We start from the raw sequence: 27495 nt of genomic DNA, 5'->3' as shown, positions 1-27495 counted from the left end.
TAGGTTTTATCACCACATGCACAAATATGTCACATATGATCAAATTTAATGTGATAACGCATGCTGAAGAAATTCCTATACAGAGCAATTGAAGTATCCCTTATGCACGAGCTGCTTATTGTTTTTGATATAAAATGCTTCGATCAGCTCCGTAGCTGTCTTATCTCTGCTTTACAAAGGATGCCCTCATCCGAGTAGCAGGGCTCACAATCAAGGGACGCACACCCTTTAATGTGCTTCGACAAATGTGTGCCTTCCTTCATTTGTTCCACATTTCACCCATGTTCTCTTGTTCGCTCATTGATAATACGCCAGCCTATGCAGGATAGGGGATCACGTACAACCACCCCTTTAGCACATTTCAAATGGGGTCTCCTATGCTTCGTTCTACAGCCTCGTTGCTTCTTTTTTTTCTCGGTACAGGAGCAAATGCATCCGAGCTTTCTCAGTGGTAAAAAAAAACAGCGGTAGTACATGACGGTTGGCAACCAAAGCAGTTTATATATGTGCTCCTGGCTCAAAACCATCTGGGCACTCTGTCCCAAGACATTAAAAAAGGACTTCGTCTGCTGATGCAGAGATATACACCATATACACCACCAACATCTCAAATCAACTAAGAGAGATGATATCCTACCTCTTTGAGGGGCGGGTGTTTCTTCTTGGCCTCATTGGAGAGCAGCCGCAGGTCATTCTGCAGGTTCTCCAGGAGGCGCTTCTCAGCTAGGCTCCGTTCTCCAGTAGCCATTGCCAAGCACTCCTTGCCCACGGTCACCCCTGGGCCAAACGGACAGAACTGGGGGATCAATACACAAAAAAAATGACAAGGATGGGTGGAAATCAAAGCAAAGGAACTAAGTGGAGGGCTTTCATTTCTTCCTTGTCTTTTCTGCACTTTTCTCATAACAGCTTTTGCTGTTTTTTGAACTTCATCACTCGTGCCATGAATATTCGATTGATAGCTGCCGCTCATTCCGTACCCCCTCAAATGTCTTGGTCCTTCCATGCTTTTAACCTTATGTCTCATCGCCGACTATGCTCATTGGCAGAGCTTTTCTTACCAATAAAGGGAAGGCTACAGGGACAGAATGTCTATGACCACGTCATTCTGTCAAATAAGCTGCAAAAAGGTGTGTCTCACCACCTGACATGCTGCTCTCTCTGTGGTAACTTCACACCTGGCGCCATCCATAGACAATGCCATCTATGGGAGCTTATAACAAGACATGCCTAAAAAATTCACTGCAACAAAGAAAAGCATTCTTTCCTTCACTTTCTGATGTTTAGATCTAGCAGCTGTGTTAAAGTATGCAATAAGTAATGAGTATTAGTAAATCAGCATGTTCTATAAGGATATTAACAATTGCAAGTGGGAACTATGTTCTGCTGCGGAGTATAGTACAAGCTGCTACCGAAATTTGCAACAGGAACTGATTTAAAACTCAAGTACAGGCTTTGCCAGGAAAATAAAACATCAGAAGCACTCAAAAACTACAACAGCGGCCGCTGAACGGTAGGAAAAAATAAATATTACAGATGACACGAGTAACAAACGTGACAAAAACAAAAAGCAATACTTGGCAATTGCATCAGAAAGTTGGATCAGACGTAACAAGTAACCAAGTATTCACACAATTCTGTGGAATACTGCGCTACTTGATATACAGAGACAAATGGACGACGACACACGAATGAAGCGAATGAAGTCGTCGTCCATTTGTCTCTGTATATCAAGTAGCGCAGTATTCCACAGAATGATCAGCCCCCGTGTTTGCATTATTATTCACACAAGACTGGCAGGAAAGCAGTTTGTCCTCAACAATCTATTGACACTGCTTGCAAAGATGGAGTGATGCAAATTATGTGAATCTGTACATTCTACACGACAATTTGCCAGTGGCACGTGAAAAACTGGCCATAATTTGCCCTCCAGTATGATGCCATAATGGTACCATAATTTGACTTCCTGCATGGTGTAAACTCAGCACTGCACACATCTACTTTTGATACAGTGACGGTGAAAGAAAGGTAAGCCTCTCTCCTGATTTCTCAATCCGACCACCAACTGCTGAAGCCGTCACCTTATATCTTAGCAAATGCTGCTGCTACTACAGTGGACATAGAAAGCAGTCAATGCCTTACTTAACAAGCTCCAACCATGTGTAAAATGATAGATTTCCACACAGATTTCCAGATAGACTCTTCCAGTTCATGCGATGCCTGTTCTATAATATAATACTGGACAACCACATTTCCTTTTTCTTTATGTAAGATGCCTCTGCTATAACAATGGATAACTATGTTCCATTTGTTTCTGTGTACACTCGTTTCCCTGAGACATTGCAAGATTCGGGAAGAGGGTAAATATAAGTCACAATAGAATGCAAGTAATGAACAAATAATGAAAATTATATAGAACCAGGTAACTCATGCAAAGATGTAATTACACCTATGTGGCAATGCTGACATTCCAATACATTAGAAAATATGGCAATACACCCCTCATTAGTGTGAAGAGCGCGACATTGAAGGAGTGTTACCCTGGTGGGTAATATAGTCCACTTTCATTCTGAACCCGTTTTCGTAGCAACAAGCACTCCCTGCCGCCTTCTCCAATTTTGAGCCCCCTCAGTAACCAAGTTTTGCCCATGAGTCCACAGTCACATGCTCTGATAACACAGACTGGGAGAGGTCTATAGAAATGGTGGTAACAAAATCTTGCATCGAATGGTTCTAGTCAAAAACTGCAAAAAAGAATTACTTTCTGAACATTTCACTCTCATACTTCTTGTAAACTTGTATAATTGGCACATATGGCACTTGTCTTACAAAATGTGGTCAGGCAACAGTATGCTTCTTAGCTGGTCTAGAATAGAAAATAATACGAGACAGTTTTAATCATAGCATTTTCCTACATTTATCAAACGTGTCCCACACAAGTGTAACCTGCACATATGTGGCACTAAGATGCACAGTACAAGAGCTGCTTTGTTTCTAATGTGCAATGTCTGATGTTACACAGCAGAAATCCCAGCAGCCATTTTTTAGTCCCATAATATTCACACAAAATGTCATTTACTTAGCATCTAAAAGAAGAGATTCTGTGAGGGAAGGTTTAAATCTGATGGGTACCTCTGCCACACATATCAACAATCACATAGTTCAACACAACCAAGCATTGCCTTAGCATCTGCAGCATGCAAGACAGAGGTCTTTTTTGCCTTCTTCCATAATATATTGTGTAGGCTTTTTTTTACTTCTGTTTATGCATCATTTTCTTCTTCTTGTACATCTTCTAGCACATCACAAAGTTATCTCAGACAATTATTTGCAACCAGCCCAATGTCTAGGGTAATTCCTCGAGGTGGAGCAAGTTCGAAATAAGGAAATAATTACTAATTATTCATTAGGAATAATTACACTTTTTTTCGTCAACTATGAAATTTCTGTGAAACCTGCAGTGCTTTCCTCTTAGCCAGATGGCTGCACTAATGTGGACACTAATCAGTAATTACTTCTTTAACAGTCCATAGTCATGGATATTAACTAATTTATTCATATAGCCATATTGTCACCCAACTTATGTTTAAGGACAATGTTACAGATTCAAGGAACAAATATTAAAAAGTCAGACATAAAAAAAGAGTGCAAGAATCAAAGAGCTTGAACTCAATTCCAAAACTACTGAATTTGTTCTAAAGCAAATCACTGATGCTACACCATATCCTAACTGCATATGCACTGATATACGCTCAAAAGTAATGGTTAGATGACAAAAAAATATATCTAAAGGCACCATGTCACTCTTGGCATGAAATACACCTATGTCCTTTCTGCACGACACCACAAAATGGTTTGCCGCTAGGGAATTTACACACTTGTGTAAACGCAGCTTGCATTGGGATAACACAAAAGACCGGCTCATCATCTACAGAACAAGAGCCGCCATGAAAAGCAAGACATCACTGACATCAGCGAAGTCAAGTCTCTAAAGAGAACGCAGATTACAGAGCAAGCACATTACAAAGACAATACAAAGTTCAATAAGACAACTGCAGTATAAAATATCAATAATGATGTCTTAATTATTAGACACTACAAAGTGTTCAAGAAGAGTACAGAAAATTCCTGCTAATTGACATCATAGCAGTGGCTGTAACTAAGATGCATGAATGCATAATGGTTTTTACATGCCAGATGAAATACCTGCTACAGTGTCTGAACAAAACAAGCATTTTCCAGAGCAGGTGTGCACAATGTGCGTGCAAGTCAGTGAGAGCGCTGACAACTTTAGCAGCCGATTAGATCAATTTGATAAGTTAACGTAGTCCACAGTTGACCTTCTCGTCTCCGACACCACCGGTCAAGCACAAATCTATGCAGTTGATACATGCGGCCCCTCCAATTATGCAGTAATAAAGACATCACATACGTATGGCGACGTAGGTCCCTCCGCAACGAGCAGAAAATGCCATGAGTCTTCTCATAGACAAGCGTTTTACCGGCGAGTCTTAATTTCCGAGTTCCAAGAGAAACAGACAGCAAGAAAAACAGAGATCGAAAGAAGCTAAAGGACCAGCTGATTTTGTGAACTCTCTGAGAATCACGTGAAGAACTAGCGTTTTCGATTAAATCAGAAGGTGAAATAAAGTTACGGGTGAACTAAGGTTGATAACAAGTTTGGCGCTGCTTGCCAGGCGCTGATCAGCTGGACGTGAGCGGCCGATAACGAAGAAGCGTGAAACACGCCCCTTTTTATCGTCAGGATAACCACGAGCCAGTTTCAGTGACATCGAACCGCCGTTTGCCCAAAGTCGTGCCAGAATCTGCTGAGACTCTTTACAATCTACTGCCGCTTACGACGCTCAACAGCTAACGATGCACGTTCATGCACACTTCTTTTATTCACAACCACCGTGTTGTACCACTGGGAGATCGTGACACAGAAGAGAGGAGGTTTGCTATCTCACCTGTCGCGAGTTTAACTCGATCTACACAGTCGTTGAGTTTACGACGTAGACGGTTCAGTTGATCGCAGCGTTAGTGCATCTTGCTCCACGGCGCAGAGCTGAAATCTATCCGCGTCACGTTTGCATCAAGGCAGAAAACTGAACAAGCTGCTCAGACAGTTTACAAGACCGGAACTGCCGGTCAATTCGACGAAAGTGAAGTCTGCTGCAATAGGCCTTCAATGTGCGGACACCGTGCCGATCAAACGCCAACGATTGAGTGCGTGCGCTCTGATCAGACTTTCAAACGCTACGTATAAGCTGCGTGCGTGCGTGTTATCGCTGCGTGCTTTCCCTCTGTTTTATCTAACGAGATAAGGACAGGTGTAATTACCTCAACCGCTCAACTTGGAACTGTCCCGTCTCTCACGTTGGGCGTTCCTGCATAGTGCTCGCTAGTGACTTGCAGCCTCAGTGTTGGGCCTGGACGGACCACGGTGCTTTTGTCCAGCGACTGCCGAGCATCAGTGACCAATTCATCAAAAGGTCGATCAGAAACCGAGCTCAAGCCTGCGTAGCTCCAGGCTTTATTTACAAAATCCAGTTGGCACCTCTCGCACGGCCGACATGCGCTCGGCGCGCCACTTGCGGCTCAAAACAAGAACCAACCAAGTACAAAATTAATAAATTTGAAAGTAAGACAAGCAAATTTCATTAGCACTCAAGTCAGGAAGCGCAGCTTCGGTATTTTCTACTTGCTTCTTAACTAAGTAAAGTTTATGGACAATGTCATCACAGCAGTGTCCTTGGCAGTGTCGTGCAGCAGCGTCAGCAGACGACGTACGTAAGTACATATGTGTGTTCCTGCTCTTGGTACGAAAAACACGGTGTAACGCGTGGCCCCAAAAAGCAATCAAATGCTGCAGCGATGCTCTGTTGATTAGTGTTGAATGGGTACCATCGTACTACAATAGCTCCACAGTAATTTCACTACAGGTCCATATATACTTTCTAACCCGCAGTTGTCTAACAAACACATTCGTTTTGCGACGTTGCTGACCCATGCTACATTCTCTCATGATCTCTTTCTGGCATTCGCCTTTAGTAGAGCCACAACTACAAGTGTTTTCCGCACAATGATTGTTTTTCGTGGGAAATAAAATAGGTTTCTAGCTTTAGAAAAAGATTGTGCTAAAAACTATGCACCAAAAGGCATGAAAACACATAGAAATTGACTTGAAAATAAAACTGCAAGTTTGCAACATAAATCCATGCTTTATGAACTGTCTTCAGAACAATTACGCAGTTTTTGTTACAGTGACTGAAGTTTTGTATGTGACTCTATCGACATGGTAAATGTTCCTCGAAGCGGTATTTTTTTTTTGTACAATTTTCATTGCTTAAATGTCGTTCGGCACGAACATGCAACCCCTTAGCACGTTAATTTATGATTTCGTGCTTATTACATGGCTTATTATCTCCGACCGTCACCGAGCGTTATCGTCTGCTCGAAGTTGAACAAAGCCAGGTCGTAGGGGTCAATCAACTCGTAACAAATAAAAAACGCGAGCTCGTGCATAACAACATAAATAATGAACTTCAATTTTGAACAAGACTTTTGCATTTAAATGAAATCTTTTTGTTGACTGAGCTAACAAAGCTTTCCGTCGTTTATGATGAAAGCAGTCGACTGAGACTGCCTCATCCAATCAAGACAAGCCTAGTAAAATCCAGCAGCTTTCGATATTTTTTTTTCGCGTGTGTCAGGCAGCTGCTATCTCATGCGTCGTTTACAAACACTATTCGAATTGGAACCAAAAACGGGATAGCTAACTTCAATGTGTAGCGGTTCACTCGTTCTCATAGCAGGACGTCGCCTGCTGTCACGCTGCCCAAGTCGCTCATGCTGCGTGCCGAACGGCTGGCTCGCTCTGCCTGCGCGCCCGTCGCACGACTGCGTGACCAGAAGCAGCACCAGCGCTCGCGCCGGCAGCATGTCGGGCCCGCGCGACAGCCACCACCCAAGCGGGCCGCCCATGACGGCTATCGTCGTCTCCAAGAAGAAGCTGCCTTCTTTCTCCGAGAAAAGGGCCCCGACGCTGCGCAGCGACGTGCTGACCATGAGCGCTGCGGCGCACGAGCCGAGCGGAAGCGCCGAAGTCTCGAGCGGTGCCGTCGAGTGCGCCCTCCGGTCGGCGCTGGGCATTGGGCAACCCCAAACCGAGAGCCCGACCCCGGAGTCTACGCTGCAACTGCCAAAGTGCGAGGACACTGACAACGTTTCGATTGAGGACCCCGCCATACTGGACTGGAGCCTTTGCAACCCCACCATTGACTGCGCCCCGAGTGCCAACAAAGAACCTGAACAGAAAACTGCTGCAACTCGCATCCTGCGTATCCTGGGAGGTGATGCGAAGGAACGTGATGCTGGAAGCGTGGCGGATGAGACCGGAGGTGTCACGGGCTCGCCACCGTCGCCCGCTTCTTGCGCCTCGAAGGAAGGAGTAGGTCCAAAGACTGTCGCGTCCAAAGCCACTGCCGCCGAACCGTCGTGGTCGACTGTTGTAAGGCGTCCGTTTTAACTGGAGACTGTTTTGCTTTCTGAGTTTTAATTTATTCATCATTCCCGGTGTCTTGCAATAAAGAGCGTGTCGCTTGTTTCCTGCCCGCAGAAGGAAGTTGGTGACGGAGCGGTGAGCGACGCGGCTTCAACGCCTGCGAAACAGCTCCCGCCCGAGCGCGAAAAGCGAAAAGTGGCGGTTATGCGTGAGGCGAGCCCCTCTGACGCCTCGTGCTCTGGCGAGAGCTCGTTTGAAGGAGGTGATCCCCGCGCAGTGCCCGAGATTGCAGAGTCTGAGTGGATATCTGAACTTCCTGGCTTGATTTCGTCGGCAGACGAAGACGATGACAGCCCTGTCTACAGTCTCAAACCACTGTTTACAGGTTCGTTAGAATGGCATGTTGCAAAAAATCGCCAAGATCCTCAAACATAATCTGCTTTGAATCGTCTTACACTACTTTCTTTTTTCTGTCACTGAAGGCACGTTTGGCTCATCACCTTCAAAGAAAGCAAAGCGAATTAAATCTGAAAAGAGTAAGCGGCCAAACTACTTTGTGGCAATTCAAGTGGATGATATAAATGTGAGAGCTTTCTTCAATGCAATATCTTTATTTCCTTTACGTCATCCTACTCGAAGTGTTTATGCTTGGGCACTGATTACAACACAGTCGCAATGAAGGTATTTGTAGCTAGGTTAATGCCTCTTCATGCATCAGTTCCCTTCATTTCATCGGTAAAGATGGTAGTGAAATAGCTGAATTAAAAATTAATGCGGATGTGGTTTCTGCAGGTTCACAAAAAGGCAAAGGAGATTCAAGATCACATACGGAACCAGGAACCAAAAGTTAACCAGGCATTTGTGCCCATAGCTACGCTGCACATCACACTTCTCGTGTTTCGAGTGAATGATGACGATGACTCGCTGCAACGGTATATCTCGATTTATATTCTTTTAACACTCTATCCATATTACACATTATGCTGTGCTTGCCATTAAGTGGATAGGGAGCTTGACTGCTGAGCTCGAAGATGCGATTGGATCCAAAACAAGGCTGCTGCATTTCATTCAGACGAAATGCAAGGCACTTTTTTATTATGCGATATCTGTGCACCCCAGGAACTCGAAATTACTAGAGCTCTCCACTGTGGCATTTCTCATGGCTGGATTTGCTTCAAGACGTTAAACCTCATACAGCACGGCTTACTAGACTACTGTGCTGCAAAGGAAAGCAGCTTATTCACATACACTGAAACACATGGTTTCTGCTCTCTTGAAGCTGGAAACAACTGTCTGTAGAATACAGGACCATCCCTTCTGTAATGAAAAAAGCACTGCACAAAACAAGAAAAGGGGTGAAATAACATATTCACTGATGCGCTTGAACGTCATATGCTTGGACAGAGCTCCTAGGGAAATGTTTGTAGGAAGCCATTTTGGTCAAGCCAAAAAAATTGTAGCTTCTTGTCCATAATGCGGAGAGCATTTCTTGACATAAATTAAACTTGTGAAGCATTTTACTGCGGCAGTCAGCCATTTCAAAAAATTGTTAGTGCAAGTAAGTAAATAATGCGATTTATGTTAAGGGAATAGTTACATTGCTTTCAGAGCCAAGGAGGCATTGGGTCGCTGTCACAAACGTGTGAAAGAGGATCTCGAAGCCAATCCCCTTGTGCTGGAGTTCGTGGGGCTGGACCACTTCAAAAAGGAAGTCAGTAAACCTACTTGGCCTCATTAGAAGTGTTGCGATGTTGAAACTACATCATGCTCCTGCATAAAAAGCGTTGAAGCACTAAAAGCAGCTGGGTGCAAGGTAGCTAAGTTTGCCAGCCTACAGGCACTTACCCAGATCCTGGAGCAAATTTAGCGGGAAGAAACAGAGCACACTTTCGTTCAATCATGACATTTTAACACAACAGCATTAAGGGTTCTGTGTCGCAGAAAGTCTGGCGTCAGCAGTGGCACTGGGCGTAAACACAAATCCTGATTGGTTGACAGGTTCATGACATCACAATCACACGTGCTAGTGTGTGGAATAAAAGGGTTTGAAACTTGACATATGGTGTGAAATTAAAATTGCTGCACATCTCAAATTTAGAGAAATTAATATAACTCGAAGGAAATTACAATAAGTTTTGGTGGGATTTGAACCCACAACCCCTGAGTCGCAAACCAGATGTGCTACCATTGAGGTCACACAAGGCATTCTTGTAGAGCTTGGAAGCAAATGAGTGTTTATATACATCTATGTTTGGTGGTCTTTCATATAAAGGAGTAGGGTACCTTATGACTGTATGCTAACAAGTATGTGTATCATCAGAGAGGACCACAAGCCACTGTTGTATCATGCTCCCATCAGGGCAAAGCTAAAGTGTTGCAATAATTCTTTCTTTTGTTGCCTTACATCCATGCATGCAATGTTTGTCAGATCAATTCTGTATGAATAATTGCATTGATAGTTTAGTCTGAGCCAATGCATATCTGACAAAGCTCATTTTCATGAAGGTAAATATCAGTGTTAACTTGTTGGGCTATGTAACCTTAGGATTGCATCTAGCTAAGGTCACACAACATTTTTTCGAAGACCGCAAATAGCTTTGAGCTCAACACAACGATTATGCAAGCTATGCTTAATCATGAAGCTCTGTTTGCCCAGTCGCCATACTGTTCTGTCTTTATTGTGCTTGGCATTCACAACAGCCATGAAAGAACTCCATGCTCTGTACCAAGTATGCTGAAGCCACTGGTAATGCATCATTCTGCCTGCACCCTCGCTTATGCATTGTAACAACTTATATTTCATTTGGAGCGCTGCTATTTATTTGCTCATTGTTCATCTTCAATAATACATAGTTTCAGAAACGGGCTAGTAATGTTCTGAAGTAAACGGACCAAGAAAGTTTTACTGCAAAGCTGATTAACCCTGCATTTGGAAAATGACAAGCATAACTCTGGTCTATCACATTTGACAACTACCAAATAACTTTTTAATTCATTTCTCAATAGTCTATTAACTTGTCCTGCATAGTTATGCACAGGTGACTTCATAATAAGTTGCGGAGGTGGGGGCGAGGGGGGAAGATTGTCATACTTTCTGACTTATCTCTTCCGGGAAGTAGGGTTTAATGTTCTCCCCTCCTTTGTACACACCAGTGTTGTTGAAAGGGTTCTAATTTCACCTTAGGTGCTGTACGTGAAACCAGTAGGAGAAGACTCAGTGTCTCGGCTCAAAACAGTGGCCGAGATCTGCTTTGAGGAATTCACAAAGGAGAACCTGGATATGTCAGGCAACAAGCCATTTGCAGCACATCTCACTTTAGCAAAACTCTCGAGGACAAGCACAAAGAAAATGGTACGAAATTTGTTTTGTTATTTTTCTTTTTTCATACAGTGTGAATGGAGAAGGTTCTCTCACATAGCATAATACACTACTGTAAATGAAACTTAACTCCACCAATATTTATTCTTAATTATAAATACAGCTTAATTACCTCCACAATTGTTGATTGGTGGGGGCAGGTTAGTGTCACCCATGCCCTCCACCCCATCGCTAGCTGTAGGATTGTGTGGTCACGTAATTAGGGAGCCATAAGGGAAGAAGACCTTATTTTCAGCTAGCCCAATAGCACTGAGACCTGAAAAGACAGTAGAAAAAACAGGGATCTTAAAAGAGAGTTGGCAAACAGGAGCCATTAATGTTGTCACGTCATAACCTTCGCTCCATTTGTGACCACAGCACTGCATTTTTTTCAGGACTGGACTTTTTTCTAACGTGTTCATGATGGTGCTTGCTATTTATTGCATAGAATAACTTGCCAATCTCAACGTGAGATACAGGACTGCTGTGAAGAAGTGAAGTACTCCTGTATGTTTTGCGTGAGATTACACCAGCTCGAAAGAATCGCATTGTAAAGTCAACTGTTCACAATTCAAACTCAAATAGGACTGAAATATTGTTCTGCAGCTCTTGAATACAGAAAACTTTTTTAAGTGCTACAGATACTGCTGCTGATGAAACAGAACCATCTCTTTGAATAAACTGAAAGATCAAATTAAACAACTTCTGCTTAATGAGATTTCATTGTATCTGGTTTTACTTTGGTAGTACAAGCCCTGTAGTCTCTCTGATTAGCTGGTCAAAAGGCGAGGTATACGTTATTGCTCAGATTGACACATTTTATAGAATTACTTTGCAATTGCTTTGCTGTTCTTTGTGCGATTTGCTGCGGATTTTCCTTCTAGGAGATAAAGAAGTTCAAAGAAGAGTGGTATGCAGACTTTGTGGATGAAAAGTTTGGGAACCAAACAGTTAACAGCCTTCAATTGCTGAGCATGTACAAGCCAAAAGACGAACGTGGGTACTATTACTGCAGCCTGGAGATGTCATTCGGTAAGATGGGTCTCAATGCCCGTTTTGATATCTATTGCGATTTTTACACGGTGACATATGCTCTGCTTGAAGCTTGTTCCAGCACTCCCACATTTAAGTAGAACCCTTTTATAATAGAGTGATTAGGACCAGCAAAAATCTTTTTCAGTTCCATTTTTTCAATTATAAGATTTTTTGTTTACACTTGTGGAAGTACAGGGGGGGTCAAAAGTTCCCAGGCCGCAGGTATTGCTTCTGTTCAGCATATTCTGACACGTGAGATCCCATTAAAGCTATAAATTATCTCAGAGGTTAGAATAATGCTTCTTCTACCCTCCACGTGTATTTTGAGATTTGAGGCTATCATAGCTGCCTGACTATACTGCTCAGAAGCAGACCCTGTGGCCTGGCAACTTTTGACCACCCCTGTACTTTTCAAGCATGGGGGCAACGTTGCTGTGAATACAACTGAGTTTGATGTCATCTGAAAACCAAAGCGTTGCATGAACACGGTGTCATCTTCTGCTGTTTCTGCCTCTAATTAAGAAGGCAATAGATGAGAAATTCGCGCTGCAGTCAAGTGCCACAAAACTGCATACACCACGCCTCCATTTCTTGCCACTGCTGCTTTGTGCTGCACAGTGCTGTGAATGTTCAGTTGTTTCTTCCCTTCCCTAATTCTCACTGCACTTTTACTCTCCTTTGCTTCCTGAACGGATCGGGCTGCTTTCTTTCCATGCTTGTAGGCAGCTTTACTTCTTAATTTTCCCATGCACTGCATGCTTTCCCGCACTAAAGGCCTACGTAAAGTTGGCTTCTCCTGATTTCTACTAAGCCTAGTGGTAAAGCCGTTTGAACGAACACTCGGTGTTTATTTTTTTTTTTTTCTTCTTCTTCTTCTTTTTCAGACAAAAACATTCTTTCGCAATTCTAAGTAGCGCGCATGCGGCGATGTTATTTCGTGGGAAGTCGTCGCCGTGACCTGACGCACTTCACTATAACCAATTTTTATCAAATATGTCTTTACTATAAAGGGGCGAAAATATACAGTTTTCTATGGAAGGTGAACTGGAACTTCAGGTTCACTTTACTATATCCGAGTTTACTATAGAGGGGTTCTACTACTTTTTCATCCCATAAAAATATTGAAAGCCGGTACTGGCGCTGTGAAGCAGACTCCTTTAATCCTTACTTGTGCATTTGGCAGTGCCCAATTTCACACACAACTTTTGCTGCTAGAGTTTAACGGATCTACTTGCAGTTAAATGTTGCAGAAAATTTCAAGTTTAGAATGCCATACTTTATCTTAGCTTGGATGCGCCATCAGGCACCTGCTTACAGCTACCTTTTCAGGGCACTTTTCTATATGTGTAGCATGCTTATAATTATTTTCCTACACTGTGTTTATGTACTTTAGTTATTAATTCATTCATTCATTCATCTATTCAGTACCTGCAATGCCAATAACAGGGGGGATTTCATTCGAAAAACAAATGTTTATCGAATAGATTCACTCACTCAAAGTGTGGTAAAAAGCACCATCAGATGTAATTTATGTGACATCAGTCAGAAGATTCTAGGTACGTGCTTTCTGGACAGAAAAAGAATACCGCAGAACATCACATTCAAATGGAAGCTCCTTGCTTTCAAAGGGTGATCCTTTCTTTGGGATATATAGGAAGGTGGTTTCATGTAGTTGTCTCAACTAATGTCAGTTTGGGAAGGGTATACTATGCTATAAAAGAACTTGAAACACAGTTTTCTTCTGCAAGTCTTTAGGTCCGACCACTGGAGAGTATGTTTAGCCTCTTTCATGCTGAGTTTTCTTCATAGTTCATAAAGGACTAATCTGGTAGCCCTGTTTTGTGTCTTTTCAAGTTTCTTGATTAAATCTAAGGCGTAAGGATCCCAACATACGCATGCATACTTTAGTTCTGACGGTACATACGGGAGTAACAGAACAGCTGAAAAGTCTACACATTGGCTTGTTTGCTGACCTGATCAACGATTGGCAAACCGAGAAAAAGGCATTAAAAAGCTGCAACTGTCCACATTACATTCTTTCCTTGCATCATGCTGCTCTGATTTACTTCTGGCTTCTATGGTTCATTAACGTGTCAACGCTTGTAGTACATAGGTGCTTAAGTTGGGGCATGTACACTGCTTACAGCATCTCTGTGGAGTATTATTCCCTGTTGTGAAATTGGTCTTTTATTTTGTATGCTAGTAAAATGGCATTTAACTAACCATATTGCTGTTCTGCAGGGAACTTCACAAGAAGTCAGGAAGTCAGCGACCACAGTGAATGCTGTGTACCGGTACTGTAAAAAGTTTTATGATCTAAAGCTTGCGAAAACAGCATTGCTTTGTCAAGACAAGGAGAAGCAAGCAGTCAAGCATGCTTTTGTTACGCAAAGAAGTGAAAAACTGCAACTGTAGCACAGTTTGGGACTCCTTATTCTGGATAAAATTAGATCTGTAGCACATTTTGGGACTCCTTATCCTGGATAAAATTAGATGTGATTGTTTCCTGCTTGTGTATTTTATGTCTAAAGATACACTCCTGGATTAAGATGGCCAGCTATGATACTGTGTGACTCATCATAAAGGGGCCATGTTTGTTTAGTAGCATAGTTTTGTTGGCAAAAGAAAAAAAGAAAAAGATATGGTTACTTGAATTCTGGTAATGTGACATGTGTGCAATATGATGCAGTCACCATCTCATTGATGGCACTTTTTCTTGGAACAGTCATTTATAGTGATCTATTTATGCAATTAAATGAATGAATGATCATTATCATGAAAAAAAAGGATTGAACATTCCAAATCTTCTATGAAAAACAATTCTAGTTGCACTTTGTTCATCTCTGGCAGTTTGTATTATGCCCCCTCAGGCTGCTTCACAGCAGACATTTCTCCAGGTACGATGTATGTCATTCCAGCTTGAAGCGGCATCTCTTTCTGTTTCTTAGCAGCTGAAAACTGTTGAAATACTTTAATGCATACTGGCTGTCACGGGAAACTCTTCGGGAAATTACTAAATATAGGATGGTCGATGTAGTAGAGTGATAGAGTGATATTATTTTCAGGAATAGGCTCTCATTCGCTGCGAGTGGCTTTGAGAACTAAGCTAATTAGGTACTGAAAAAGATAATTAGAATAACCAATTAACTGTTTTTTATTAGTGCAGTATCATGGTTTGTGCCAGTGGCGAGCCTTGCAGTGCAGGGGAACATTCTTTTTTCTGCCCAAAAGTGTGTTAGGTGCGCAGGAAATTGTTCACTGCAAGAGCAACGTCCGGAGGCGACACGTCATTAATATTACGCCGCCAAATTCGAACTGCATGTGCAAGATTTCCGCGTCATACATTTCTTTTTTTATTATTATTATTCAGTGGTCTCAAAGGCAATGGTCGCATGGTTGACCATAACTATCTTTTCACCTGCTTATTATTACTACTGGAAATTGGTAAAAATAAATGAAATAGCAAACTAATCAACATAACGCAAAGCTAACTAACGTGAGCCGCTGCTGATAGTATGTCTTTGAAGATATTTTCTAATTCGACCACCTTGCATATGTAGGAATGTTCGAAAATGGTCGCTGGAGAGCCCATTATGCTAGCATGTGTTCCTTTTGATTTCCCATGCTTCATTCAGATGATCTATAAGCCTTTTCTGTCTTTCCTCAGAAAACGTCGGAGCAAATCAAGAAATCGGTGACTGCCGCCAAAGTGGAAGAAAAATTGCTTGCGCTGGACGTTGCAAAGCAGGAAGTCAAGCGTACAATATCTACGTTGGTGAAAGCGAAACTGATGGAACTCCCCGAAGCCAAGGACACTACAGAGGCTGCAGGAGAGGGAAGTCCCCCTGCAAAATAATTCGTAACCTGCGCGACGAAGTGCAGAACAAGGATTTTTTGCACGAAAATTTCTCTTGTAGTTCTGCAACGGTGCCGATGCTTGGAATGTGTCGAAGCTGTCTTCGCCGCTCATCGCGGCTGCTATGTGGGGAAGCTACAGTCGAGTCGCCACGGGCGAGACGCGAGCACTGCGATAGGGACACTTGCCGCGCACTATAAAAAAGGATTTATTGTGCCGAGAGGTGCTCCACGCACGCTTCGATATACACGGCCGGAAGCTTTCTACTGGGCTGGAGTTCTCTGATCTCACAAGTGGGAAAGTTCATGGTGTCCATGTATACCAAAATCCGATGCTCCGATAACACGAAAACTAGGAAGTCACTAAATTACTATATGTGCTCTATAGAGGTTACTAGCTCGTTACTGTGTTTCGTAACTAAAGTTAGCTGCACTCTTCAGAATGCAAAAAAAAGTCAGAAAACATGTTCAGCGCGATACTATGCAGGGCGGTAGCCACCCGTTCGCGTACGCAAGACAGTGCCACATGAGTCGATGGTTTGGTCTTTTCGTACACAAGGGTTCACCCCACTTTAATTTGCGATTGTTCAGATACACTTGGGACTGTACAGGAATCTACACAGGTATACATGCGACTGCACGTGCGCGCACAGTACACAGCTGCCTGGTGCACACATATGTTGTTTCCGCAAGGTCGTGCATGGAAATATAGGGCTCAATTAATAGTGGATGTAGTGGAGGCTCGTTTTATTTATCGTTTTTATCAGCTTCGCACACGTGTCCGGCTTTTCTGTCGTGGGCTGCATGAAATATGTCCTGGACCGGAGTTGCCAACTATAGTGTGCTTTAACTGATGACAGAAAAGCAAATGTGCGTCAGAAAACATCTGCCAGCTGTGCGACGCCGTAGCCTTTGCTCGCGTTTCAACGGGACGTCTCGTTCATTTCGTGGAGCGCGACGGTCTGCAGCGGGCGCTACCCACTGCCACATATACCCTGATGCAGGTATGTGATCAGCAGCTATTGAGACGTATATACGTTTACATACGTGGATGTCTGAAGGAACGCGGAAGCACCCTATGCGTCTTCAGCGTGTTTCCCGAATGACCGTTCGACGTTTTGTAAAGGATTGCCACAGAATGTCGCGACAGAATTGCTTTGGCGTTATTATTTGTCGGTACCCAACAATGTTGCCCAAGTGAGCTTAAGCACGAGGAACATACCGCGTATTCCAGCTGATGTTAGGCAAATATTAAAAATGTACCAAAGCATAATATAGGTGGAGGCACCTTACACCACGCGGTGTACCGCTAATGTAGTAAGCCGTTTTCATTTTAATTCAACGGCGTTGAAGGCCGCGTGCTCCAAAAAAGATTGGCGGCGGCTCAACTCGATTGGTTAAGCTTAGATATGCGTAGCGAAAGCTACCAAACGGATTGTTCATAAAGTCCGACTCGAACGTTCGCGTCGCCAGTGCACATGGCTGCAAACCATATGGTGCGATCGGCGATCGGCGATTCGGCGCGTCTTTCGATTCTTTTTGCTCCGTTGTTGTAATTGTTGGCCTCTTGAAAAATGGCACGTACCCACCATGGGGGATTGGTCAAGGCCGCCTCCTTCTAGGCGTGTTCCGAATCGTTTTGTTCCATTTGATTGGCTTCTTTTTCTCTCCTGTGGTTCGGAGCAACAAGTTGCCATGGTTACGGCGCATATGCTCAGCACCGACTAGCAATGCTTACCCAAAATGGGTCGCTGACTAGCCTATAGTGTAGCTTTCGCTACAAAAATCAATGCGTCAACGTTGTCGGTGTCGGCGCTGTTGTGAGCGAAAAATCGCAGGCATATGCACCTTGCAGTTGATATAGCTATAGCGGTTGACGCTGCCGGCCACTGCGCTGATTGGTCGTCGGGTCGTAAGCCGTCACGATGTCTCATGACATTGGTTGGAGCTGTCAACTTGGGCGGCTCTGACATGAGAGGGGGAAACGGGAACGGAACTCCCGAGTAGGCACGACTGTAGGCTAAATAGCATATGCATGTACGTGATAGATTATCCTCAAGGGAAACCGCAGGTGCGATCTCATCACGTCAAAGGCAGAGCTTTATGCGGGATCGAATTCCGGCCACGGCGGCCCCTTTTTCGGTGGAAGGGAAAAGCGAGGCGCCCGTGTACTGTTCAATGTCAGTGCATGTTAATGAACTCTAGGTGATCGAAATTTCCGAATTCCTCCACTACGGCGTCTCTCATAGCCTGAGTTGCTTTTGGACTTTAAACCCCAGAAACCAAACCTGTGTCACCCCAATTTTTATTCAGCTGAATAATTGGAAACGTTAACTCTCGCTATCAAATTTCCATAAAAAATTTCACTTATAAAATTGCGGGGAGGGGATCGAGGCTTAAAAATGTATCTTTTTTTTTTTTTTTTTTTTCATGGCTGCTGCGAAGTTTTTTCAGTGTTGAAAACAAGAAACGAACGAGCGAAATAAGAAAAAAAAGAGCCTCTCTTTACATTTTTTATGCCATGAGCCATTTTACGGGGCACATACTGGACCGTTGCGTGGATTAAGCTCGTCCAAGGCCATTAGTCAGTTGGACAAGAAGGAAGGGAGCTGTGCTGCTATAAGGGGAGCGAAAAGTAAGGAAACATAACTGAGGGACGATGCCACGAGCAAAGGTTTAGAAATAAAAACAATCATTGCCTCTCCCGTAATCGGGAGTATATAGAAGTATAGAATGAATGGACTTATACTACCACTACCGGCATAACACATTGGACAGCGCGTTCAGAATATCTCCCTGCGTTTTCTGTCGAGCGGTTACATCATGTCATGCCGATAGATGACACCGCGAGACAACTTGTATATAGTTTCGGTTCGGATGCATAGTATAGGTGGCGTTGTAGCGATGAGATGAGAAAATATTATATGAGGAACGCCTGAGGAAATTAGACAGTAACAGATGGGCAGAAAAGCGTTGACTCACAATGGAGGAAAAGAACTAGGAAACTAACTAGTAAGTATGCTAGTAACAAGGACGGAGAAATAAAGAGCATTAAGCAACAGGTGAAAAACACAGAAGGTAAAAATTGGATAAATTCGATGGAAAAAAAACAGAGTGTGGAATTATACCGAAAGTGGAAAATGCAGATCAGGAAGGAAGATTTCTGTGATAACTCAAGAGGCAGTGCCCTACTTTTTGAGGCTAGATCAGGGTGCCTTAGAACACGCAGCTACAAAAAGAAGTTTAACAATGGAGATGACGCATGTGCTGTATGTGGAAACTCCAGTGAAGCAATTGACCATATTATACTCGACTGCAATGGTATCCATCCGGAAGTTGATGCAGGCGCAATCACTGTTCCTGGAGCTCTGGGGTTTAGAGATAACAGTGGCCGGGTGAATAACCCTACGGTGGAAACTAGCAAAAAACGACTGGAAGATTGGCGGCTTAAAAGCAGAGAAGTGACATAATGTTAGTAATGTAGAAACAAAAATTTGATAAATAGAATGATGGTTTAGTTAACAATTCTAAATCAATAATTAAGATATATGGAGAAAAATGAGCATGATAGCTACTGCTACCACCCCGTTTCAAAGGGGACGCTCCTACATTCCATCCATCCATCCGAGTCGGGCTTCGTAGTGGGTAGTTAATTTGAGTTGTCGGTAGGCAGCGAACAAACGTAACATAGCATAAAAAAAATATAACGCGGGCGCCGCTCACGGCAATTCGCGCCACGTGAGTTGCAATGCGATATCGCGGCGCGCAATCTGCTGCGTTCGGACGTCGCTAATAGTGCTAGTATAGTGCTAGTTTTCGGTTTAACATATCGAAGACAAGTCCACTTGTTAAACTTTGGCTTTGCTTGCGAACTGACGCACCACTTCAACCCTTGTTTAGTTATCTTTCACTCAGTTTGACAGTCACTTAATCGCGTTTGCCCAGCGGCGAACGTTGTTGCATCATGCAGGCTAACGTTTGCTGATTGCCAGTGAATCAATCTTATGAAAACATCCTGCACGTAACGTCGCGATTTGATTGGCTCAAATGTTGCTCAAGAATACGGAGTACCCATTTTGTTGGCGGAGCGAATGGAAATATATACCGCTCATCTGCACCTGTTATAAAAACACTCGCATCATGGATATAGGGTATTGCTGTATTGATACAAACTTTTCTGAAAAGGAAAGTCCTTACAATCTTTACCTCGTTCTATGTACTTCGACTCTTACAGCTCTACTGAACATGATGCAGTTTCTCCTTATTCGATGGCCAACATGAGCGTATTTTAGAAGACGATGCCGTGTGGGGAGGCGCTTTGTTGGAGAGCATGTTTCTCTGTAAAGAAACTGCAGCTCATGATCGCCGGGTAACTGTTTGTCGCCGGCTGAAAAATTACGAAAATAAAAATAGTTTTAGGGGACTATGGTGGAACGGTTTATTCGGCGTATTCCTTGAAAAGAGCGTGGTTATTTGGCTACCGGAGCAGTACAGCTCGTTGTCGACATATCGCTCGTCTCCTCCCAATATCTTCGGGAGTCCAAGTGGCTGAATGAAATTCATTCTAAATATTATCATCTGACTTAATTCAGCCGTAATCAAATATTGGACGACTTAGAATGTTTGATATCACCTGGTGGTTATATATAATTATTCCATTAAATCACTGCTGCGCTCCGTATGTCCACGAATTGCTCTGAGTACCATTTTCTACCTGCAGAAAAAGTCCAGTAATATGCTTGGCTGGTTTTTAACAAAATTTTGTGTCTTGAGCGAATAGCATGAGCTGCTGGCTTTTTTTTTTTTTTTCTTAGTGACACTGCAGCCTAAGTATGGTGGCCTAAGGATGCCGAGAGCATTTTGGTGTCGTCATTAGCGTTTTAGCATTCTCGCAATGGAACTGCTCTAACTCGGGGTTCAATTCTTAGCTCTTATTTTGTAGAGGAAGCCTACATAGGGGCGCGATTTCTTGGAGCAGAATACGTGTATGACGTAGAGGAGGTGACGTCAGGCGCCTCTGAGATTGCAGGCAGCTTAGAGACGATCGAGTTGCAGCCGCGCTTCCCGCGGGGAGAGGCTGAAGGAACCCTTGTCCTCAGGAACCCTTAGAACCTGAGTTAGACTAGCTACCCCAAAAGCATGCAGGCATTGGTTAAAGCGGGAATTTGTCAGGTGCACTTTCGGATAACGTGTTAACCTACGATTGTATGCCAATTAGTATGTTGCGGAGAAGAGTGGAGGGGGCACAAAATAAAATATTAACGACTAAGCAAGTATCAAAGGGTATACCTATAGGTCACTGCCGGATTACAAGTGATACGGGGTCGTCGGCATATTATTGTCAACGACACACCGCCATGGCGCCTCTTTGTGTCGAGTTGAAAGGCTGGCTCGGTAGCCGAAGGTCATCCTAGGGTGACCGTATCGAAATAGCGAGGTGGCATTGCGCATGCGCGGTGTGCTATATGGCCAAATGTGTGGTTAGGTGTGGTTATAGCTTCCCGCTCGGACCCTGAAAACTTCTTAACTACAAGGAGAGGCACAGGATGGCATTCGAGGTTCGGGTTTGCTTTGATGAGCGCGACATATAGTCTGCTGCCGATAGTCTGTAGACAGTTGTTGAGTGGAATTGTGATCAAGTGTTCGTGGCCCGCAGGTTTTCCTTAGGGCATTACGAAAACAACACGAATTGGCAATTACTCTAGTTGTTGGCCAGTTTGGAACGCGCCGAATGAAACAATAACAGCGCCTTATTAAAACCCGTCAGCCTTTAATTTCAAAAACAGAATTGTTCAATTTCCCGGCAGTTCATGCTTCAGGATTAGTGGGCTAAGACACTCACGAAAATTTGCGTTTCAAAACCATCATGCTCGTGAAGCCCAAGCTGATGTCTAAAGGCATTAAACAGTCTTCTACCAACCTAAACTTTAAAAACAGTAGATCCCAAATATAGCGTGACAGTTTCGGCTATAGATGTGACACGCACGGCTCTACGTCAACGCATTTGTTGTCTACTGTTACTTGTTCGTTGCATTGCTTTGCCTCTAGTAAAATAATGGTTTCATGAAATCTATCTAGCAGGGATTATAGATGACTGTACTAAAGGTAATGAGTAAAAAAGGTTTGGTTTGGTTTGGTTTGGTTTGGTTTGTGGGGTTTAACGTCCTAAAGCGACACAGGATATGAGAGACGCCGTAGTGGAGGACTCCGGAAATTTCGACCACCTGGGGTTCTTTAACGTGCACTGACATCACACAACACACGGGCGAAGGTGCCATGCATAAATCAATGCAAATTCCTTCTTTCTAGAGGGGAAAGCTATTTTCACGCTTGTCGAAATCCAAGTATAGAACAAGTATAATAAGCTTTAAAACCAGGCTAGCAGGCATATTCCTGGTGAATTCCAAAGGTCACTGCACCAAGTTCGTCGATTCATTGCTATACGCACTGGAACACCCTATTTCGAAGCATGGAACATTACATGCATTCCATCTATCAAGCGACTTAGCGTCGACGCGCCTATCAGGACAGTCGATTTACGACCTCGCAGGACCATTCTGGAAAGGATCGTTATTACACAAGCGAGTCGGGTTCTTCTAAAAACAGAACTATCGATTTCTGCAGGGATCTATATTTCGAATATTTCAATACACGAAGGCTGTTCTACCTTGTGCGTTTTTTTTTTCTTTTAGTTCCACCGAAATGCCATAATGATTATACTTCCTCTTGTTCGGCGAGAGTTGCGGGTGATAAGACTCGCGGGTCGCCGAGGTATCACCATCATCGCATGTCATCGCATAAAACGACTGCCTTTACCTGCTTGCGCCGTATATATGAGCATCCGGCTGAACAGAGTAAGAATACTTAAAAAATTCGAGGACACTTTGGCGATCAAAGTGAAGAAAGGCGAAAGCCTTAGTGCTGCATTCTGCTACGCTACTGTTGCGCATGTAGCGATGAAGGCTGCTACGAGTAAAGCCAGCGACTACTCTTTCACATGCTGCGAGTGCATTTATTCAGTGAATTCTGCTTGGCAGCGACGATATCGCGCTCCTTGTATCTTCGCAGTTGTACGTTTACTGTTGGGTGGTTGATTTTACCGGGTGCGTGGCATTAATTAGTAATAACTTAAATAGGTACGGAATGCTAACTAATTAGTAATTATTAATTAATGAATCATTTATCTAATTAATTTACCGTTAATTAGTATTTCATTAATTAGTCATCACTTAGTGACTGATAATTGATTGGCATATGGCCATATAAGGCACTCATTCGCGCATACTGTGGTAGTTCTCTGTGATTGGTCGAGACTTCCATGACATTATCCCGTCTCGACCAATCAGAGCCGCCGCAAAGCGTGACACTTTTGCTGACGACTACGATGAGGCAATGAAGGCTGTCGCCTTAAAAAAGATGCCCTTGTGTGGCCATGGATCGAATGTGCTTCCATCACCGATCTCAATCATCGTCACTGCTACCAATCGGCTGGCACAATCTGCCATAATTGTCAACGGTCAACTTCCAGCCAATATTCTCATTGACAAGCAAGTGTATACGCACCGCAGTGCTCATTTCTCGTAGGTCATTTGTGGACTGATTACGTGATCTTCGACTAGTGACGCCACCTCTTACTATGAACTCTAATTGCTGCGATATGGCTATTACTGCGGCGGATCCGTGAGCTGCGGAAGCTATCACGCTACAAAAGACAATTATGTCGCTAGTGCACGCCGGAATACTTTTTTACACTGGAATATAGGTTGCGGGAAAAAAAAAACTACAGAACATTTTCTGTTGTTACGACAGAATTTCTGTGCGGTTTTTGACGGAAAACCTGTTGTGACAACAGAGCGTTCTGTAGTAACATCAGAAACTTCTGTACTTACAACAGAACAACAGAAAAGTGCTACAGAACTAGAGACAGCAGAACTATACCACAGAAAACTACAGAACCACAGAAAAGTACTACAGAACCACAGAGTAAATTTTCTCGCGATAGGAAGTGGTATAGACGACCGTATAGCAAACGCTCGAGCACTTTGCCGAGTGCCGAATTCATGACAATTGGCCTATAAGAAGTAGATATCTCCGGAGGCCGACCTGGCTTTGGCAAGAAAATAATGCGTCCCTTCCGCCAAGCCATTGGAAAATGACCCAGTTTCAGGGACGCATTAAAAATAAAAAGGTAGAAATTTGGACGACGCACCCAGAGTTCGTGTACAACGCGCGGTGTTATGCCGTCCAACCCGGACGCCGTTGTACTACAGAACAGAAAAGTACTACAGAACCACAGAAAAGTACTACAAAACCACAGAGTAAATTTTCTCGCGATAGGAAGTGGTATAGACGACCGTATAGCAAACGCTCGAGCACTTTGCCGAGTGCCGAATTCATGACAATTGGCCTATAAGAAGTAGATATCTCCGGAGGCCGACCTGGCTTTGGCAAGAAAATAATGCGTCCCTTCCGCCAAGCCATTGGAAAATGACCCAGTTTCAGGGACGCATTAAAAATAAAAAGGTAGAAATTTGGACGACGCACCCAGAGTTCGTGTACAACGCGCGGTGTTATGCCGTCCAACCCGGACGCCGTTGTACTACAGAACAGAAAAGTACTACAGAACCACAGAAAAGTACTACAAAACCACAGAGTAAATTTTCTCGCGATAGGAAGTGGTATAGACGACCGTATAGCAAACGCTCGAGCACTTTGCCGAGTGCCGAATTCATGACAATTGGCCTATAAGAAGTAGATATCTCCGGAGGCCGACCTGGCTTTGGCAAGAAAATAATGCGTCCCTTCCGCCAAGCCATTGGAAAATGACCCAGTTTCAGGGACGCATTAAAAATAAAAAGGTAGAAATTTGGACGACGCACCCAGAGTTCGTGTACAACGCGCGGTGTTATGCCGTCCAACCCGGACGCCGTTGTACTACAGAACAGAAAAGTACTACAGAACCACAGAAAAGTACTACAGAACTGCAAAAAATCTTAGGTTTACGGCAGAACTTCTGAATATTTTGTCGTATTTTTGACATGATTCGGTAGTTTTTTTCGACTGGGGGTAACTTGGCGTTTTTTCCAAGAGCTGCATAAGGTTCAGAACTACAAATAATTTCTTAGTGGCTTTAAATTAAGTAGCTGCTGAGATGAGTAGTTCTAATAAGTATGACTTCCAGAATCGGACAGGCGAGTTGATGGATAACTTTTGCGAAAAAATTCACTGATCATCAACAAAATTCAATTGCGGCATATACACGAGAGCTTTACTTTTGTATAGCGCACTACATTATTATGTTATCGCCGATGTAAAGAAACGTCAGGGTCATTAATGCCCTTTTTTGAATTGTTTATTGGGAGTTGGCAATTTCATTTTAGGTGACGAACTATATGGGATATATCCTGTAGCCATCGCCATTTCTTTCTGGTGAAGGTTTACAGCTCAATGGTATCATATCCCTGTGGCCGGAGAAGTGGGCACTCCCATGCCACGCTCCGCATGTTCGTGGCTTTTCAAGGCTGCTTCAAATGAGGCTGTAGGTTCAAGGGTCCCAGAGGGCTAGAATCCCACCTCACCCTTACAGCTACCCGAGTTGACAGCTTCACCCAGCTCGACCATTCCATTAATGGCGAATTCGAGAGGGAGAGCAGGTGCACTCGTGAGCACTTCGAAAGTGCTCTCAAACAAGCGGGCGCCCTGCAGTGAGAGAGCAGGTGTAGAATCACTGGCTTCCAATGGTAGAGGAGGAGGGCTTTTCCTCCGCTGAGAGCAGCCAAGTGCACTCCGGGCTGCTCTCTCGTCTAAAGCGAGTGTAGAGGAAGTCACATCGTCATATCCGCGCCATCTTTTTTTTTCCTCTCTTGAGTCGGCGACGCTCAACATGGCGGCTGCAAAGCGTCGGAATATAGTCGGAACTCGGCGAGTTCTTCGGAATCAAGCGAATTTGCGTCAGGAGCAGAAAGCATTGCTCAGGTGCTGTATACATGTTTGAGAGTCGCTGCTGGCGTCGAAAGGGCCAAAGGAGGCAAATCGCCGCGCTGTGAGAACACAGGCATACAAAACAAGCGGTTCTTCACGGAGCGTTGGCCTCTCTTCGGGTTGCAACTGCCGCCACTGCGGGCATGCGGAGAATGCTGGAAAGAGAAGTGCGGTCACGCGGCTGTGGCTCGCTGCTCTCGACACACAGAGAGCGTTCCCGCGGGAGGACAGTTACACCCTCGCTCGGCGTGCTCCTGTACTGCTCTGCAATGCTCGGCGCCTCTGCTCTCGTCCCCCCAACCGAATGCGCCATAAGTCTCGCCACCTCACACAATCCGCCGAGCAACGCTGCACGACTTTCGTGAGCGGACGGAAATGGCACAAATTACGCGAGTGCGCGTGTGCAGCTCGTTTAATCGAAAAGCCGTAACTAGATAAAAGTTGGCTTATAGGAAAGGAGGGGTGCGGTATCAGTCACACATCTCTGTGGGCACCGGAACCATTCTGTAAATGATGGGGAGGCGGGAAAGAAGAAAGTGATAAAGAGGTGATTTCGATCTCCTTGTGATTTCGACCACCTGGGGTTCTTTAACGTACACTGATATTGCATAGCACACGGACGCTTATGAGTTTCGCTTCTATCGAAACGCGGCCTGTGGCAGTTGGGTTTGAAACGCGGGAACTCCGACTCAGTAGCCGAACGTCTTAACTACCGGGTCACGCCGGCACAATTGAGGACACACTGCAGCAAGCAGCAGATGCGGTAGTAGAGGAGACGAACAAAATGGCTTGGAATGCTCATCTCAAAAATCGGAACTTTTGATCATTAAATCGAAAAGATATACAAAAAACATTAACACAAACATTAATATGTACGTCGACGGTTTCACCATTCCGAGCGTAGAAAAGTTACGCATACTGGGCATGTACATTCAATCAAATGGCAAAAACGCCGATTTAATTAAAAAACTCCGAACGATAAGTAATCAAACATCTCTTATTATACGGAGGATATCAAACAAAGAGGAATGACAGAAAAGGAGACACTAAAACTTGTGCAAGCCTTCGTTCTCAGCCGCATTATATACTCTACGCCCTACTTATTCCTACAGGCCAAGGGAAGAGAAGCGATCGACTCAATTATTCGGCAGTCCTTCAAAAACGGCACTCAGTCTTACTATTAGTACGGCTACCGAAAAACTCATGCAACTATAGGAATACATAATGCACTAGATTCAAGAAATGACCAAAGCGCATCTCACGGCGCAGTACGAGCGGCTGACCGCAACATCGACTGAGACAAGTACTACAAAATACCGATATACACTATGCGGGTAGACACTCCCAGGTAACGTCTGTTCCCCGTTCTATACACAAAATATTGGAAGTCTCATCACTACCTAAAAACATGCACCCGGAGTTTCACCTGCAGCATCGGGTAGCAAGAGCCCAATCATTAGAGAAACACTATTATAACCTACCACAAACGACGTATGTCGACGCGGCAAAATACAGGGATAAGATAGCATGCCCTGACACTAGTCGGTCACACGTATCGCTTACAAAATTCCGGAACGATAAACAAAGCACGAACTCCAGAGGAGGCAGAAGAGGTGGCTATAGCTCTAGCGGTTATCACGACCAATTCCAAATTAATTTTTAGCGACTCGAAAATAGCGATTCCAAATTTCGCAAAAGGTAGAATTCATCAACCAGCAGCTGAAATTTTGAAGACTTTTCCAAAAATGCACGTTAAATT

General features: G+C 43.9%; 2 protein-coding genes across 5 annotated transcripts in view; one reads left to right on the top strand and one right to left on the bottom strand.

The window, feature by feature from the left end:
* The window catches only part of mon2 (Mon2 homolog, regulator of endosome-to-Golgi trafficking), a 239330-nt gene extending 233742 nt beyond the window's left edge, over nucleotides 1–5588 (bottom strand). The window contains exons 1-2 of one of the 4 annotated variants that reach the window (XM_084579205.1): nucleotides 5344–5588; nucleotides 638–777 (exon numbers count right to left, since the gene is read on the bottom strand). In XM_084579205.1, coding sequence (XP_084435331.1) covers nucleotides 638–748 — 111 coding nt within the window. In that variant the 5' untranslated portion in view covers nucleotides 749–777; nucleotides 5344–5588. Of the gene's footprint in view, nucleotides 1–637; nucleotides 778–4432; nucleotides 4877–4970; nucleotides 5265–5343 lie in introns of those variants that run through there. The other 3 variants (XM_084579206.1, XM_084579207.1, XM_084579204.1) reach the window with 3 other exon arrangements.
* A 1065-nt stretch (nucleotides 5589–6653) lies between these two features.
* LOC146179557 (uncharacterized) lies at nucleotides 6654–15933 on the top strand. Its single transcript, XM_084580210.1, has 9 exons — nucleotides 6654–7528; nucleotides 7565–7892; nucleotides 7990–8090; nucleotides 8300–8439; nucleotides 9116–9218; nucleotides 10692–10859; nucleotides 11750–11897; nucleotides 14142–14194; nucleotides 15568–15933. The coding sequence occupies exons 1-9, from the start codon at nucleotides 6788–6790 to the stop codon at nucleotides 15754–15756; spliced, it is 1971 nt and encodes a 656-aa protein (XP_084436336.1). The 5' UTR covers nucleotides 6654–6787; the 3' UTR covers nucleotides 15757–15933.
* Nucleotides 15934–27495: the final 11562 nt, after the last annotated feature.

The sequence above is a fragment of the Amblyomma maculatum genome, chromosome 9, assembly GCF_055883805.1.
Source record: "Amblyomma maculatum isolate TAMU_Amacu chromosome 9, ASM5588380v1, whole genome shotgun sequence".
Lineage (NCBI taxonomy): Eukaryota > Metazoa > Arthropoda > Arachnida > Ixodida > Ixodidae > Amblyomma > Amblyomma maculatum.
Note: the sequence above shows the minus strand (reverse complement) of the source record. Positions and strands in the feature narration are given on the sequence as shown.

Bases quoted from the DNA above. Each gene is read 5' to 3' on its own strand.
- LOC146179557 (XM_084580210.1), top strand. From the start codon at position 6,788: ATGTGTAGCGGTTCACTCGTTCTCATAGCAGGACGTCGCCTGCTGTCA. The intron at 9,219-10,691 runs GTCAGTAAACCT...ATTTCACCTTAG, and splicing joins TGGACCACTTCAAAAAGGAA to GTGCTGTACGTGAAACCAGT. The intron at 10,860-11,749 runs GTACGAAATTTG...TTTTCCTTCTAG, and splicing joins GGACAAGCACAAAGAAAATG to GAGATAAAGAAGTTCAAAGA.